Here is an 18,695-nt window from a genome sequence, read left to right as displayed (position 1 = left end):
AATCTAATTTTTAGACCTGATAAGGAACATATGATTGATGTTATGTTCTGATATGTAAAACTATAGAATTCAAACGGTTTAGTTAATATACCTCTAAGACCTGGTTGGATTTGTTTTTCTAAATGATTCCCCTGCTTATAACCTATCCTTCACTACACGATAGTTAAATGGAAAATAAAATAAAAAAAAGGAAGTCATGAAAATTATCATATTTCTTCTGCTAATTTATAAATAGCAGATCAATATTAAGACTAAAAAAAATATTCTAAGTAATTTCCACTACATTTCACAAAACACATTTCCTTAAAAGTTCATGTAATTAACTTAACATAATAGGTAAGCAGAAATCCTGCTGGCATTTGTTAATTTAGCAATGACGGATAATTATTTTGATTACAAGTTAACAAAAGATTTGAGATTCCATCTAATGCATTAATGTGTTTTAAATTCTAGGTTGATTTGTTGAGGTGAGAAGTGTATTGGTAGTAAATAGCTAAAAGATCTGACGTGTTTTGGCTTCCTTCTTAAATTTATTTCAATGATCACAATAATCTCTGTCTTTAACCCCTTAACGTCTAACAACGCGCCATGTCATTTCATCTACAATCACTTTCTTGTGAAGCATTCATTGACGCTGAACACAGAAAACCCACCCCACGACGTGGGATGTTGTTTGAAAGTGAAATGTACCAGGAGCTGTAAATTCACACCTGAAGTACAATTTGTATGATTAAAATAAAAAATTACTACCACAAAGACTGGTGGTAAAATTAGTGCATGGAAAGGGTTAAAATACCAGCATTTGAAATACCCTGGGGTGTCTAGTTTTCAAAAATATATGGTTTGATGGAGCAGATTGAATTAGTCGGCTTCAAAGATGGCCCTATTAGGACATGGTGGTAGTAGGACCAGATGTAAAAGTTCCAAGTTAAAAAAGGCGCACTTTCTAAATGTGGCGTTTTTCCTCCCAAACAACCCGACAAACCCATGCATGGGGGGTATTACTGTCCTGAACACATATTGGGGTCTTGTTTGAAAGTGACATACACCCGGAGCTGTAAATCCATACCTGAAGTACAATTTTTGTGATAACCCCCCCCCCAAAATAAATTACTACCACAAAGTTTGACAAAGGGTGGTAGTAGAATTAGTGCATGGAAAGGGTTAGAATACCAGCTTTTGAAATACTTTGGGCTGTCTAGCTTTCAAAAACTATATGGTTTGATGGGGTAAATTGCATTGGATGGCTTTAAAGATACCCAAAATAGCAGACAGGGCAGAATGACCAGATTTGGAAAAAAACAATTTGAAATCGCAAAACACTACTTATTGCCCAATAACTTAAAGAAAAAACAAAAAACATAAAAACACTGGGTATTTCTAAACTCAGGACAAATAGTAGAATCAACTTCATTTTTTTTCATTAGCTTTTTTGGATGAGTAAGATTTTTCAAATAAAAGTGAGAAAAGGTGTTTTTTTTAAAAAAAAACAAATTCATCATATCTCATTTTTTTTATATAGGAAATTAGATGATATGATCTGTATCTGAAGAAAGCCGTAAAAATGTTAAAACAGCCTTGGTCCCAAATGGTACAAAAAATTAAGAAACAGCCTGGTCCTTAAGGGATTAACTGTATACATTATATACATATACTACATAAATAAAAAGTTGCCATGGATTACTATGAAGCCTCCATTTTTGTTACTTTGCATCAGAATCACCCTTTCTACAAAATTCCCTTTTATATTTTAGAAGTCAAGCAGAAACTTCCCAACTAACTAAAAATTCTCCAAAACAGTGCGATGGCTCTCATATGCCAGAATACTAAACGCTCGTTTCCTCTCATAGGCCACAGTTACAATTAGGAGTTATAAAAACGTAACTGCCGGTTCACATTCTCTTACTCACCTTAAACTATTAATAACCAATTGAATAAAAAATGCTGGGGGTAAACTAGACCTTACATTACTAAAACAGACATGTATGCAATTACATACTTTCATTATATGCACCCAATGTCCAAATTTAAAAGTAGGGGGGTATTCATTTTACTCAAGATCTCAGACGTCTTTATGACAGCATGTCAGCTTTTGCTTCTTCAAGGAAGCTATGGAGTTCTAAGACATTGTTTTTCAAAAGAAATACTGGGTATGGATTATGCTTAAATTATTTCTTTTTCCTGACATATGCCTTCATACTACTATCTCTCAGTCTGTCAGTGAACAAAGGAGTCTGAGCTGCATAACTACACTCGGTGAAAACTTTGTAGATCACTATTCTTTCGACGACATTCTCCTCACTTCAGCCTGGAATGCAGCTGTAGCATTGTAACGCCGCTGTTATTTTTATTCACGGCACGGCGGTTTTAATTAACCATTATTAATGATTACACATACCTCGGAGTACAGAAACAAACAAAAGGATAATGTTTCCAAGCCAACCGCTAACATTTTATCATTGATTCCATGTTTGTAGATACAGCTGCTAGAATATTTCTTTTATGTGCAACGTAGAGGTTGCAATTAGAAGAACACAAACAAAAAAAGCAGCTATTTAATCCATCTTTGAAACAGTCCTGAAATGTTCACTTATACGTTGTTTAGGGTTTAATGAACTAAAAAACACTGGACAGAAGTGTGTATTTTAAGGCCACGCAGCTGCAGGAAAATTCAAGTTCTTTTCTCTCCACAATGGTCAAAGATTAAAACTTTCCTTAGTCAAGACGAAGGCTTTCAACGATATCACCGTCTCTTCATAGGATTGTAAGCATGCATAATAAGCGTGATTTTCTAAGAATGGAATTTAAATGTCCTGTTATTTTGAAGTGACAGAACCATAATTTATAGCTTGACGTTACAATATCTATAATATCCTGCGCTACTCTCACAATTTCACCGAGGGAAAAACAACTTAAGCAGACTAGTGAAATGATACCTGTAATTATATAATGATGCTGCAATCCAGCACAATTCTATTTGGAAATGCCGCAATCTACAAGTGGAAACACCACAAGCACTGAACACAATAAAATAGATTTGTCCGCCATTAATGTAAATTAAATTTCATTATCTTAAATGGGTCAATAAAACTATTTTCCCTTCAAACAGTGACACCTTCTCTTCTCATATTACCAGGAAGATAAAATGTTACTGGATTTATTATTTTAAATATTGTTCTCACTCCAACCAATCACCAATGATATAAGAAAAAACAATACACCATATGACCAAAAGTATGTGGACACCCCTCCTAGCTATTGGGTTTAGGTGTTTCAGCCACATCCATTGCCAACAGGTGTATAAAATCAAACACAGGCAGTAGAACGGGTGGTACGGAAGAGCTCAGTGACTGTAAACATGGCATGTCATAGGATGCTACAAGTCAGTTTGTGAAATTTCTGCCAGATAGTCCTGCCCTGTATGTCTAATTAGGCAAAATTCAGAATGGCAACTGACCCACGTAAAATAAATCCATGGCACATTAACTTCTACGCTTAGGGTTGCCTTGAGCTCCTCGGCATGCGCATTCTAGATAATTGTGAACAGGTATGTTCTAGATGAGTAATCATATTGCTCTTATTGAGATAAAATGGCAGGTTGGGCAAGGAATTGAATTACTATGGGCAGTTCTGATTTGAAGTATTTAGATAGAAGTTTGGGGTTTAACAGGATATCACATCCAACCTGAATTGTTCTTGAGCCCCTGGACAACATATTATACAAAAATGATCTCAAATTCACCAATCCCTACATATAGATACTTTCAAACATAGAAATGGTCAATCTGATTGCCACATGCTAGCCTATGTGTCTTGCCTTCACATGGGAAAAAGAGTCAGAGTCATGATTAATAACAGAGATATGTGAGATCCGCTCTCAATTTCAATTTACTGAAATCCTTACACAAGCTACCTGCTATGTCAAGGCACCCCGGAGAAGGTTAAAAAGAGCGCTGTTACTTAGCTAACATAAAATTGCCAGAATCCCAGACCAACTGAATATCTGTGATAAGAAAGACTATTTCCCTCATGCATTTAATCGATATTAGCTTACACCAAAATAGAGGGACTTCTATGTTACAAATTAAGCATCATTAGGCCTGGTTAATACTCAAGTCATGATTGGGCCAAAACTGTGTCTCATTTTTCATGTAATTAACCAATACATGTGATTACAAAGTACAATCACCATTAGGATTTGTGCTCCTAGTTCATGGCTCCGCACGTAACAGGTACAGGGCTTAGACTTGAACAAAATGAAAGGGCATGGGCCGGTTTGCTAAAAGGGGTTGTGCTAAGAACCTGTACCCAGTAAAATCCCCACACAAAGTCCATAAGAGATACACTATAAATCATGGCTATGCAACGAGAGACTGATTTAATCACAGTAAGTGGAGGCACGGAACATAATTGACCTTTTTTAAACTTTAGACATATGCGGGTATTGCTTTTATGCCTTGGAAGGTGTTTTATTCTGAGCAGCTGATGCTCTTTTCATTTTGACGCTTTCATGTAATCCCATTAGGCCTTCACACTTTTAGCTGCTAAGTGCATCATGGGAAAAGAAACATATTAATTGGTCGCGGCAGAAGCATAGCTTATCTTCTCAAATGACTGCCGTGTATAACAAAATACACAGGTAGCATGAAACAGCCTAGTCTCACATGTATCTTTAATTGCAGTATTTTGTCTGACCCCATTTGCGAGAGAACCAAACATTTTTCATTGTCAATGAAGCTGTAATTGGTTATTAACGTACACAATTCTGTTGTGCAACAGATTAATGAAATGTATGACTTTTCAGATATTCCAAATCCACTGCCCCCTGTGGCATGCATTTTTTCACAACGTCCCCAGCTCAGGTATATTTTCTTGCAATGTACTTTATAAATCTGAAAGGATAAAGGGACTCAGCTAAGCATTCCAAGACTTAACATGGGGAATATAGTTTACCTTTCTTTTCACAATACAGCTAAAAAGATGCATATGTCCAACTGGAACACTGTTATTAGCCCAACTTGTTGAAAACAAAAAACAACTAAAACTGAAAGCCGGATCATGAATGTGATAGCGTCCCTACAATTTAAATTATGTCAGGCTTTAATTGGCAGTGTCTCTGCAAAATGGGGAAAAATGGTGAAAAAAACAAACAATAAAAAAAAAATATATGGCTACTTAAAAGAGAACAAAAAAATGAACAATAAAATCTTACAATTACTTTTTCTCCATTAAACCAAAGCTTTATTGTGCTGATAAACTGAATTTTATTTGTTCCTTAGTTTAATTAGATCTTTTTCTAACTTGCATTAAAATTTCTTTACTATATCGGCACTCACAATATCCCAAAACATCCTAAACAGAAAACGATATTTAATTCAACATCTGCTATGTTTCGTTAATATCATTTTAGATGTACTAATTGCATAAATTTGTAGCAGAAATTAAAAAAAAAAAAGAATTGGTGTAAACAAAATGAAATATATAGGGGTTAAATAACAAAGGCAGATTAAACCTGTACAAACAACCTGTACAATCATGAATTATTTACATTTTAGTTTGGAACAGTATTATCAATGTGTGTTGGATACATAGCATAGTCAAAAGGCAAAGTCTTTTAAAGAACGACTCTACTGATGGGTTTCAGTTTGCCTTTCCATACTTACAAGTATAATATATATATATATATATATATATATATATATATATATATATATATATAGATCTATATATATATATATATATATATATATATATATATATATATATATATATATATATATAGATCTATATCTATCCTGGGAGCATTTTATATATTCTATCTTTACCTTGGATGACACATTCTCCTCTTCCTCAGATAATAGGTAAACAAAATGGAATATCTTACCCTGTTTGTTGTTTAAGTGATAAAGAAAAGACACCGAAAGCAACTTTATCTTGATGAATAGGAATAGAACTGTATGGTCACTCAGGGAAAATTGCCACTCAGGAAAAATTATGCCTCCCAGTTCATGGACAAGAAATGATACACAGGGGAGCTGTTTGGTTGAATGAACTGGAGGTGACCCTGGGTGCTGGGCATTTATTCAAATTTCACAGACTTTCTTCCTATTCTCTGGCTTTTGCTCTCTTAAGTCTCAAGTAAATGAATACTTTTGCAGGTGGCAGAGGCTGCATCAAAAACAGTTGGTCCTAATGTCTCAATTGGGAGGTGACCTTGGTCAAGAAGAATGTGTCATCTAGACAAACATGACCCGAGGAGATCATGTATTATGTACATTATGATTATTATATACAGAGGTGTTCCATGTGTGGATCTATATTATGGCTTAGATTATTGAGGGAGAAGCTAAGTATTCAGGCAAAAAACATTCTAGCCTCAAAGAAAAAAAAATACTGATACTAGTTACAAATCTAATATCATTCTCCAACAATGTAACCGTGAAAGCAGGACTGGTGTTATAATCATTACTGCTAACTGAACTGTGGATAATTTAATATGCTTGTGTTTCTCCTAATTTATAACAGCAGAAAAGCTTGGTTTTCAAAGTTTAGCTCATTTCACAAAATATTAAATCACTGTTGGTTTTGTCATCCAACAGGAACACGTTGAGATTTAAAACTGGCTCTGACGGTTCGAGCCAGCGTCCAAAAAACTTATGTGCAGCCACAGACTACACATCCCTGTTTTTTTGAGTCGAGCATGGGCAAAGAGGCTACGTGGAAGGAATCACAGTATTCCTGATGGTCAGTCCACGCCTGACATTTAAAGTGTGGATGGGCAGATTCTAATAACTGCAATTGATGGATCCATCATAAAATGATACGTTTAAGACATGTCTCAATACATTAAATTCTAACAAAAGAATAAAACCTCCTGGTTGTTTAGTTTTAAATGTTGTGTTCTGGGTGGAAGCAACACACTGTAAAAATGAATTTTGTGCTAGAAATTGCACATAACCCACAGCTGTCTCTACAGTGAATATGAGGCCCCACTGGCTCTGTAGAGGTTTGAAACGTACAAGAATAAGGTCTACTACAGAGTACAGTGAACAACTATTCATATTCCAACAGCAAAAAATGGATCTCTAGAGCATTGAATATGCTTGTTCATTCATCATAACATGGACAAGATACCTAGAGAGTATACCATGTTCCAACAGTGTAAAGAAGTACAAAGCAGTAAACGTAGAGCCAGCTTATTTACTAAACACACTAAATTCATCAATTATTCTGAAGTCATGGCAACAGCTATTCATCAAGGACATGATAGAATATATCAGAGATTAATGTGTACTATAAATATTATATTTTTAAACCAAGCAAAACAGCATTATACCTTTTTATGACATATCAACAGTGGATCAATATCAACAGACCATCAAGGACCAGACTGAATATTAAATATGTCTTCCACCAATTTAATAAAGATCAAAACACACTCAGATGGTGTGATGTCTTTGGAAATTTGCACATTTATTACAAAACAAACAATATATCATCATGGCAAAGTATATATCTGTGGAAGTGCAATTACAATAAACCATTTGTATTCATAGTTGACAGATGGTAACTTGCACTATGTATTAGTTTGATGGGGTCGCCAAGATTGTTTACAAATCTGATGAAGGTAATTCCAGGTTTATTATGAGGAATAACCTTATAACAAGGTTTGTTGTAGGCCAGTTGTGAACCACTGCTCTCATGTAAGAGGCCAGTAAAACAAATGTATAGTAAACTATGAAGTCAGCAAAATTGGTGTTGCAGTTGTAGCAATAATGGAAGAGTCTTGTAAAAATATTGATAAACAAGACAGCATGGTCTTGCGCTGCAATTATATTTTGTAAACTTTCTCTTGTGTTGTTTTCAAAAGGAAATATAGAGTATGGTGTTCATTCAACTACTGTATAGGATAACAAATAAGATTTTGTCATATACATTTATGTCTTTAACTAATACTACCATATTTCACATATATAACTTGGTAAGTGGAAAACAAACTAATCTTTTGGCCAAATATGAGTGGGATGTCTACTAAGCCATCTCCAAGTTTTCAAGATACCATAGAATAAGAAAAAAAGAGGTAGTTTACATAACCCTATAACTTATAGTTTACAAGAAAGTCACAACCAAATAAACTGTAGAGGAAAGAGGGGGGGGAAAAAAAGAAACGTAGCCCTACAGATTTCACAACTAAGGGTGAGATTTCTTCAAGTTTAATATGGGGTAGTTTTTTAGAACCTGGGTCCCAAATTTCAAACATGAACTGTGTGGTCAAAAATTTACATGGAAGTTGTGACCTATCTGATCTTTTAATCCTTAAGAGCTGTACAATATCAAAAGTCCACAAATTTCATTTTCAAATTTTAGTTAGCTGACTTGACGTGTGGTAGAGCTCAATATTGAACTGGAGGAGTGAAGGGAGTCATGCAAGATCTAACGTTTTCCTAATGTCTACTGTGTGTTGAATTTTTGCTTAATTAAACCTGTTGAAATCTTAAATGATAAAAGATAAAAATGATGATCTTTCAGGTAAGTCATCATTTTTATGGTAGAAGTTTTTCTTAGCAACAATAACGCATCAATCTGAAAATTGAGGATGACTAACGCATGAGGTGTCCTACTGAGGTTAATTCCCAAAAAATGACTTGGTGCTTGCGCCCGTAAAACTTACATTTATTCTTAAGATCAGTTTCAAAAGATGTGTTTTATTAAAATAACAGCAGCAGTCTTCAGCTATTGAGTTTACATGGGTTTTTTTTTTTTACAAAAAAGCACAATAAAGATGAAGCTCAGTTTCTAAAGACACAGAGCACTCATGAAGTGATGTGTGATAAGCATGAAATCATGATGAACAGTGCTGATAAATACACTTTATATTAAACAAAATACATTTATTAATTTTAGAGAGAGAAAAATATCATAGCCGTATATAGCAACAAAGTTATTGTACTCCAGAAGTATAGCAGCAACAAACCTCAAGTATGGAAACGGCTGGAAGAAGGAGATAAAGAATATGCCTGGGTAATTTATCTCTCTTTTATTCCCCAAGTACTGTTCCCTGATGGGTGATTTTATTGTTCTCGCAGATTACTCTACAGCCAGCATGGATCATGTATTTTAGAAACTAGCTAATTTATTTTAGTATAAAAATAGAAAAGGAAAATATTTACAGAGGCAGCACAAATTGGATTTGTTAAATGTGTGTGTGTGTAATGGCTAAAAATAAAAACTATCTATTCTCTATTTCAAAAATATTGGATTATTCTTATATTTTTTTTCCTTATCATAGCAAGGGGTGGCAAGATTTATGTTAACTAACCTTATAAACAAAATGTTCAAATTTGTGTATTTATTTTTGTTCTTTTTGACCATAGGGGAACATTTTATATTATAATTAGATATTTTTACCCGAAATATTTTGAAACAATTGATTATTCTTCTGTATTACCGAAATAGTTATTTTTTAAAAAAAAATCACATTAAAAAGGATGTATAAATAACTGTATTCTAACACTGCAGACAGCATACACGACTAGGATGAAATATGTTCCCACAATATTTTAAGCCATCCAGAGATGCCTGTACTAGTAACAAAATTCACCTTCACATAGTAAGTACTATGTCTCAGTATGCAACAAAGTTTTTAAAAAAGCATGCATGGATGCTATTGGTGTTGAACTGTGAAATACCAGGTGATAACTCAGACATGGCTTTACTTTTAGCAGAAAGAAAGCTATGAGACAGGTTTTTGCCAACTATCTGAAATTTCCTGACAGCCATCAAAATTGCAGCAGGAGCCTTAGTTTGTGATCACTTGTAGTCGTGGATTCAAGTTGTCACTGAGCAGGGAAAATTACTCAGGTGAAGGGTTGAGCTCTGTTAGAGACAGACAAGATTATCATGGATCAAAAAAAGAAAGTCAAATGTCCATACTTGACGTTGACGTTTTAGATAAACTGAATAGTGCAGACAAGCCCAAGGATGGAGATGGATCATAATATAAGAGATGCAAGAGATGGATTATAAATCCATAGAATGAGAAAATAAAAACAAAGATAAGAGGCATTTTCTGTCCATAAATGAGGAAAGAAATTAAATGCAATAGATGTGGGTAGAAATTAGCTTTTAATTAAGTGAGGGGAAAGGTAGGAAAGACGAAGGGAGAAACAATAGGCATACGATAAAAATATTTTGGGTGCGGCTGTAGATGTGATTTATCTGGACTTTGCTAAGGCATTTGATACAGTCCCACATAAAAGGCTACTCTACAAATTAACAGAAATAGGCTTAGGGGCAAATGTCTGTATTTGGATTGGAAAATGGTTAAAAGATAGAATGCAGAGGGTTGTTGTGAATGGGTGTTTCTCAGACTGTACGCAGGTATTACGTTGCGTGCCTGAAGCGTCTGTCCTTGGTCCTCTTCTTTTTCATTTATTCATAAATGATCTCCCAGGCTGCATTGAGAGCCATGTCACAGTTTTTGTGCTGATGACACAAAATTAGGCTGGGGAATTCAGACTAATCTTGATGTTTCTTATTTGCAGGAGGATTTAGACAGAGTTGGGGACTGGGCGTACAAGTGGGAGATGAGGTTCAACATAGATAAATGCAAAGTTATGCATTATGGTAAAAATAATAAAAACGCAACCTATACTATAAATGGAATATCCTTGGGGAAACTACCAATAAGAAGGATTTAGGAATAATGGTAGACAATAGACTTGACAACATTGCGCAATGCCGGCAAGCAGCTGCAAGGGCCAATAAGGTATTGATCCAAGGAGAAATCTGATTGCCTTTTGGAGTCAAAAAGGATTTTCTTCCCCTGATAACAGAATTCAAAGTAGCTTAATTAGGGTTTTTTTTTTTGCCTTCTTTTGGATCAAGAGTAGGAAGGTTGGGTAGAAGGGTTGAACTTGATGGACTTAGTCAAAAATAGTGACTGCTATAGGGTAGAATTACTACCATGAAAAATGAAGTGAAAACACTTGCATTTTTACTATCAATTGCTTTTTTGTAGATTTACTACTGCCAAACACGACCATGAAAAAAAATCACAGAACAGCATTATATTGTATAAAGTACATAGCAGGCCATCCCCATAGAAAGGCTCTAATAAAAGGCTGCCATGCTCAAATGCTACTACGAGCCTAAAGGTTTTGGCATCAAAGTGTTAATATTAGACTTGTGTGCGATTACCATAATCGATTCAATTTTCCATGACTCTAATAAGTATGAAGTAGTAAACATTTTTGGCATTTTCCATGACTCCAATAAAATTTAACAAGTGGTAATTAACTACTGAAGGAGATTCAAGAAATTCCAGAGGAGGCTCTAAGTGACTAAGATAAGGAGATGAAGGGTAAATGAGCCAAAACAGATAAACAAATGAAAGAATAATTAACAAATGGTCAAAGGCTTCATGTTTGTTTTTGGTTGTTTCGTGGGGGGCCAATCTTTTCAGAGATTCGTATGGTTGCATGAATTGGGAAAATATTATTCAAATTAAGGTCTATACAAATTAGAACATATAGTTCATATGACTAGGGATATAAAAGACATAAACAAGGGAATATAAAAGAAGTGGGACATGTTGATACATTGGGTTGTATAGACATTAAGCATCTGGGGCTTTTTGCAAATAAGCATGGGCTGGAAGTTATTTGCCATAGACAAAAAAGCCACCAAATTAGTTGAATTATAATTACATGGCGGGCTGCCTGAGAGTTTGCAGAGGGTTCTCAAATATAATTTTTTTTTTTTTGAGTTTTCATGGTCTAAAGAGTTTCAGTAACAGCTTTACCTGTTGTATGACGATATATAAAAAACAATGTTTAAAAAATATTACAGGTTGTTACTATGCAAAATATATAACAATTAAGAATCAGATTCTCTGTGTTAATGTATCACTAATTATGTTTTTTAAGCTTTAGGCATAGTGTACATTCGGCTTCATTTGGGATATTCTGAGATATCAAAGAAAATTAAGGCAGTCAACACAAGCAGCCCTGGAGTTCAATTTCTTTGCCACCAACAGGGCCTTTCAGGACATGGAGTTTGTAATCAATTTCCTTATATTCCTTCTTCAATGAACCATGCAATCTAAGAGTACTAAGCAGAGAGTGCTTCTGGCTCGCTCAAGGCCCTTTCTGTCCACACACAGCAGGGAAATGGAGAACTTCGCTGTGACCCCATTGTATTGTTAAAAAAGCTAGAGGAGAAAAGGCTGCAGGTGGCATACAGTTAAACTGACCGTGAACCGGGGCTGCAACAAGCTGCCAAAACGTTTGATTCACAAAAACAGTTCAAGTGAAGAAGTCCACTGCAAATGTTAAATATGTACAGGCAACAGTGTCTGTGAACTACATTATACTTTGACAAGATGATTAATCGTTATTTGGGCATGGATTCGATTTTTTTAGCCAAGGCTGGCTATGGGGATAGTACACAGATAACTGTGTTTCTTGTTGTCCAACACTCTGCATCCCCATTAACAAAAAGGCACCAGATTCAGTGGAACTGTTTGAGATACTGTATGGTAGCTGAGATATATGGCATAAGGTGGCAGAACTAAGATAGCAAATCATTTCCTTTCTAATGTTCTCCCCTTCTTTTACAAGGCCTTCACGGGGATCCATTCAGAAGCAACGGAACAGGGGCAATGGAAGAAATAGATTAATGAGAAAAAGGAAAATCCAGTGACATGCAGTTCATAAAGTACATTGAACTAAAAATGTATATGATAGCTGCATGGTCCCTTTACATTTTCATGTGGTCCATTTTGCATACGCATGTTCAGACCCTAAGCAAAGCCCCTCATCCGGTTCACATTGCTTGTAAAGTCTCGGATTTCAATGGGGGGGCACATTTCTGCCACTGATTGACTGCTTCATGCAATAAAAATATATATTACCCAGACTTTGAAATTTTTGAAATTTATGTGGATATACAGAATGTTACAAAAAGCTTTAACTTAAGAAATTTTTTAATGCGGCAGCCACAATTAAATACCAAGATGCAATCTTTAAAATGCATTCAGCTTTAAGGACAGTTTTTGTAACGTAGTATGGCTTAATGTGCATAGTAACAGTAAAGATGACAGAAAACAGGTTCTTATTATATACTACATAACCCATGTAAGTATTCATGGTTTTATATTTCGTGGCCAGTGGATTATGTTTGTTGTTACACGTCGCTGAAAGAAACATGGCTTACGGTCAAGTATGGGGCTCGATTAATTGTTACTTGAAAATGGCACATGGTAATAAGTGCAGAAATAAAAAATGGTTATGCGGGCATTTGGAGAAAATTATGACCGCAACACTATGGAGATATTAACTGCTAAGCTTTCCAGAGGATAGTATAAACATGGTAATTTATGCACTAATGTGTCTAACTTCACCGAGCCCTGCTTACTTGGTAAAATTATAAAAGCAACAAAACATTACTGAAAGAAAGGGGGTTATTGATTTTGTAATAATTCCTATGCATTAAGCAAAGAAATCCACTTTTTATTTAGGTCATTAATTATGTACTGTAAGTAAAAGGAAATGGAAATGGCATGTAACAAAGAAATAAATCCTAGCTTGAGCACCCACTTTAGGTAAAACGCTTTCGCCATTTATCAAAGACGGTTATGCGTACGACCAGACTGTTATATGTAAAAACATATATTTTTAAACTTGATGCTCCGTCAGAAATTGCTTAACTAGTATTCACACAATCCTCGGTAAGACTGTAATTCAACAGATGAAACCATAAAACTAAATAGAATATACATTTTTTAAAACAATTACGGGAAAATGCGCTTTTTTGGTACACGGAAAAATTAAAACGCTTCAAAATTTCGTTGTAAATATATTCCAGTTATTTTGTTATTTGTATCCCAAGGAAGCAAGCGGGATTAGAAATTGCGCCATCAAGCCCAAAGACAGATGTGTGCTTGTAAACATTGTGTTTTAGGAACAAAAGGCAGGTTATGAAAAGTGCATTGTTTTATTAAAAAAAAGAAGTAAAAACTATTAACACTGTTTAATATTGGTAACAAGTCAGTTTTACACTTTTGCCTGTAAATGTCTCAGTTTTATAACCTTAATATAGAACTTGTTATATCATGCAATGACGTTATGAAGTCTTTATAGAGACTGAGCTTTTTCTACGGTCCTGATACTTTTTTCATCCAATGTAAATTTTCACTTTTAGTCTCTAAACATCGAAATCGATTAATAAAACAGAACAAAGGGTAAAATGAAACAGTAAGTATGGCTCACTGTGAGTCCCCTTTAGATAATGAACCAAAAGCACACACTTATTAGAGTAACGCAAGGAAACTCTAAGATGGATAAAAAAAAAATACTAACTGAGCACTTAAGACTTTCAAAAAAAAATTTGAAACAGTCTAATCCATCATTTTGTTCCGTCAGTTTGTTGAAACTGTAAATCCTTTATCAGTGTAGTTTTTCCCCCCCAAACAAATAGCATCATGGAAAGCGAATGCAGTAGTCTGTATTTACAAAAGGGATTAGATTACTCTCTGATGTAATCCATGATGAACATGATAATCTTTGTATTGATTAGAAGAACTCTAAGGCAATGTACAATTTATTCTCAACTTAATTTGTATGTAGAAGGCATAAATAAATATATTTTCGTTCCTTCCGTATACGGTGCGTAAGTGTGGAGATGACCTTGAGTATCAGAGGGCGACGTATAAATGTGCACCTTTGAATAGGATCTTCATTTCAAGTCAGGAAATTTCACTTTAGTAACAAAACAACAAAACCCTGAGCACAGCACAAGTTCCAAAGAGACATACCGGTGTCTTGTGAGACATTAAATTTTAAGAACTTCATTTTCATACCACTGCCAAGTGGAATTAATCTCAAATGAAATCACGGATGTTATTTGTTTTCCTATAGATACACAACCTTTTCCATAAAGACCCCTTCTCATGTAGCTTGACAAACTCAGGTGTGGGTAAGAGTGACAGTGAACAAGTTCCAAAGCACTTTGGATGCAGGCCACCAAGTTAAACATATAACTTCTCATCAAAATCCAATTTATGTCATAATCCTCACACCAATATTCTTCTTTTAACCAACAATAAACAAGTGCACGGTTAACTAGACCTAGAAGGAAATGTCCACCCATACCCAAAAAAACAGGGGAAATCGGGACTAAACCCATTGAGAATTCAAGCAAATACATGTTTCACATGTTTCATCCACATTGTCATCTAGGGCCATTATCTAGCCTTCAAAATATTAATTATATCAATTTTAGACTTGACTTACCTCATCTAAGTCTTTTATGTACACTGGTTTTTCTTCAAAACCAATAGGCATTGGTTCAGATGGCGGGATTTTTACTTCTTCATACATTTTGTTGTTATCTCTTTGAATACCTTCTGGTAGAAGAAGCTGCAAAGGGAAATAATAGATGGTAAAATATTAAGATAGTTATGTGGGTGTATTTTTTTTTTTTTAACAAAAACTATGTTCTTTAGATAATAATGTTATATTCAAATGAACTTAGTGTAGGGTAGGAATAGACCAGCTGCCTGAAACTTGCTGATGCTTAGTACAGTAGAGGTCTACATATTGTCTAACCATCTTATGTACATACTATGGGAAGAGGAGTTGTCTTGTGATAATCAAGATGATCTTGTTTCATCCATATTGAATCTGGTATTCTGTAGTTTGTGTAAATAGCAAGCTACCTCAAAAATGCAGTTTATAAAAAGGTTTTGGAAGTATTTTCAACAAAGTGATAGAAAGAGGAAATGAAGAAGCGGTTTCTGCCTCAACAACATATAAAGAGTACAGGACCTCCTTGCATGATCTCTGAAATATGTCTTGTTAAATGGCTAAGGGTTACATTCATTAAAATCTGAAAAGTATTTCCATTTTGTCCTGTTCAAATCTGTAACGTTTGTATATTTCAAATAGGCTATTTTCAAGATTGCTAACAGATGTCGTCTGGGCTGAAAAGCAGACAAAAAAACAACTAAATAAGACTGATTTTAAAACGGAATCAGTTTCAATAAAAACGTCAATCATTTCTAAATATCACAAATAAATGTACATTCTTAACTAAAATCAAAGCACTACCATGTTTTCAACTAGGGTTAGCACATTTAAAATGTGAACATGCAATCCTGCTTACCATCAATTTCCATCTAACACACCTTACTGTGGAATCACAGTTAATAATGAATGGAATCAGTAAAAATCCAAATTACAGGTACATTGTCAACATTTTACAGATCAGCAGGCAATATTCTAGATCCATGGATTCTGCTGTCAAACATACCTTAGCACCTCCAATAAATGCAGAAGTTTTCATTGCTTCAGCACGGGAATCATAAACATGTGGATATTGAATTCTTTCCCATGTGTCTCTTTCCCTTGACAGAATAGGCATTGTTCGAGCACTTGAAAGAGCTTGTTCTCTATAACGTCAGAGAAAATAATGTCAGAAAATTAAGAAAATTGGGACTTCTGGTCTAGCGTACTTTCCAAAGATGTATTTAGAAACCTGGGAAATTTGAAGGAGAGTTGAACCTCGTTTTGCATTATGAAGGGACAACCCCAGTGACATTCATTCACTCACTCTCTCAAGCTCTCTAATTGTTTTCATCATTCTCTACCCTCTTCTATCTTCAATTCGCTATCTTCTATTTGCATCTCTACAGACATAACCAGGTGGGAACTTCCACCAAAATGGCGTCACTTATGGTGTTGTCCACTCCCCGATCCTCCAATCTGGGACATGATGAAACTGAAAGCAGTGTCATTTTGCCCTCACTTGAGCTCGGGGCAATATGGCAGTGCTCATGGTGACGTTCTGGCGGTGACGTCCTCACCCAAGCGCCGCCATTTGGGGCGGAAGTTATGTACACAGAGATGCAGATTGAAGATAGAAAGAAGAAGATCGAAGGGAGAAGGTACAAGACGATGAAGACGTGGAAGCGGTCAGCAGAGAAGGTTGCGTAACATTCACAGAGCACAAGAGAGAGTCAACAAGAATGAAAGTGTTATAGAGTGTGAGCAAATGTGGGCCCATGAAAATTCTGAGCTTTTTGCTTTGTTTTCGTACAATTCATGGGGGTCTGGACTCGTTTTCGGGTCTTTGTACGAATGGCTGAATTTACCAATATTCAATAGTACATTGAATATTCAATAGTACATGTGGACAGAATGCTTAAATAAGTTAAGCTTTATTTATGGGGAAGCTCAACGTTTTTTTTTTTGTTTTTTTTAACATTAGCACAGTGCTGTAAATTGGGCAAGCTGATAAAAGAACTCAACTCTGGGGTGTTATTGTGATGTTGAAACTGCTGGGGGGGCTTACTTGCCAGTTGTTCTGACTACCAAGGTCTGTTTACCTTTTCTGAAGAATAATACTTGAATCAACTAACATATTGTTATATAATTTAACATATTGACACTGGTACCGTGTTAAGAGTCTTAAAAATGTTCCTATCTGCACTTCTCAATAGATTGCTCACCCAGATGATTTATTCACTAATGTACTCCTATAAAGGATCAGGTACTACTTACTATCTTCATCTGGCAACCAAAATATAAAAATATGTTTTACACATTTCTCATCCACCTAAGCCAGCTCAAAAGTAGATGATGAAAGGAAGTGGTGACCATTTAAGCAGCAGTAGTATCAGCGGCACCCACTTATGTTTAATCTTCCGAATGCCGTATCAATGACATTCACAAGGTTAACACAAAGGGTGGTTATGTATAAATGGCAACAGAGACAGTAAGAATTGCAGCAAATTGCAGATGCAGTTTGTAGGCATTGGCAACTCAATAACTGCAGTAGACAACCTTATTTATAGGGCTGTTGTCCCAACACTCTGCCACATAACAATGTAGAGATCACACTTTTTATGGGCTCAATATTTAAAAAGCCAACAAGGGTAAGGTTCTTTTTTTTTTATTCCTCTGCAGCACTGCAACGCCTTATTTGCTTTCCCGTTTTTCCCTATATTTCAAGATGACAACATAGAAAATAGCACCCATTAATCTCAAGAGGAAAAACAGATAGTTTCAATGCATTTAGTACAGACTTCATAAATCTTACACTAGTGGTGTGTACAGAGCACCTAAGGAAGATAGCTTACCTCCTTAATCTGCATTTCTAAACCGTGTGGAAGCAACCAAGCAGATTCTAATTAAGCAGATCACTGCTTTCTTATCCTAGTAAATTAGGATTTCATTGCGAAAAAAAATTCTATACTTGTGCTAAAAACGTGACCTGCAGCTGAAATCATGTTATCGCCAAAGCTGAACTTAAAGAAAAATGATTAGGATACATTAAAGCGGCAGCATTGAAGGTGCAATTTTTCAGGGATTTGGAATTGATCACCTGTGCATTCGCAGCTCCTTGGGATCAAACCAGAACTGTCCTTCTCCGTACTCCCCATCGTCCCCTACTCGTTTTTCTCGTTTGGCATTACGTTTTTCCTCTCGCCGGTACTGTTTCATTAGCTGCTTCTCCTGCTCGGACTGAACAGTGACTTGACAGCCATAATTGGGTTTTTGGATGTCTCCCGCATTTCTTCTGCGTGGATCTAAAATGTTAAAAAATGTACTTCATAGTGTTTTTCAGTTCAAAGAACTTAAAATGTTCAGAAGAAAAATATAACTAAGCTGTGTCTTTGCATTAAGGCTTTACAA

The 18,695-nt window shown here is 35.3% G+C and overlaps 1 protein-coding gene across 1 annotated transcript in view; it reads right to left on the bottom strand.

Annotated features, from left to right (window-relative positions):
• The window catches only part of ASCC3 (activating signal cointegrator 1 complex subunit 3), a 255,188-nt gene that overhangs the window by 200,210 nt on the left and 36,283 nt on the right, over positions 1-18,695 (bottom strand). The window contains exons 6-8 of the mRNA XM_053461329.1: positions 18,385-18,589; positions 16,312-16,450; positions 15,294-15,419 (exon numbers count right to left, since the gene is read on the bottom strand). Of these exons, the coding sequence (XP_053317304.1) occupies positions 15,294-15,419; positions 16,312-16,450; positions 18,385-18,589 (470 nt within the window). The remainder of the gene's footprint in view (positions 1-15,293; positions 15,420-16,311; positions 16,451-18,384; positions 18,590-18,695) is intronic.

The sequence above is a fragment of the Spea bombifrons genome, chromosome 3 (assembly GCF_027358695.1).
Source record: "Spea bombifrons isolate aSpeBom1 chromosome 3, aSpeBom1.2.pri, whole genome shotgun sequence".
NCBI lineage: Eukaryota > Metazoa > Chordata > Amphibia > Anura > Pelobatidae > Spea > Spea bombifrons.
The sequence above is the reverse complement of the archived record's forward strand: the minus strand, read 5'-3'. Positions and strand labels throughout refer to the sequence as shown.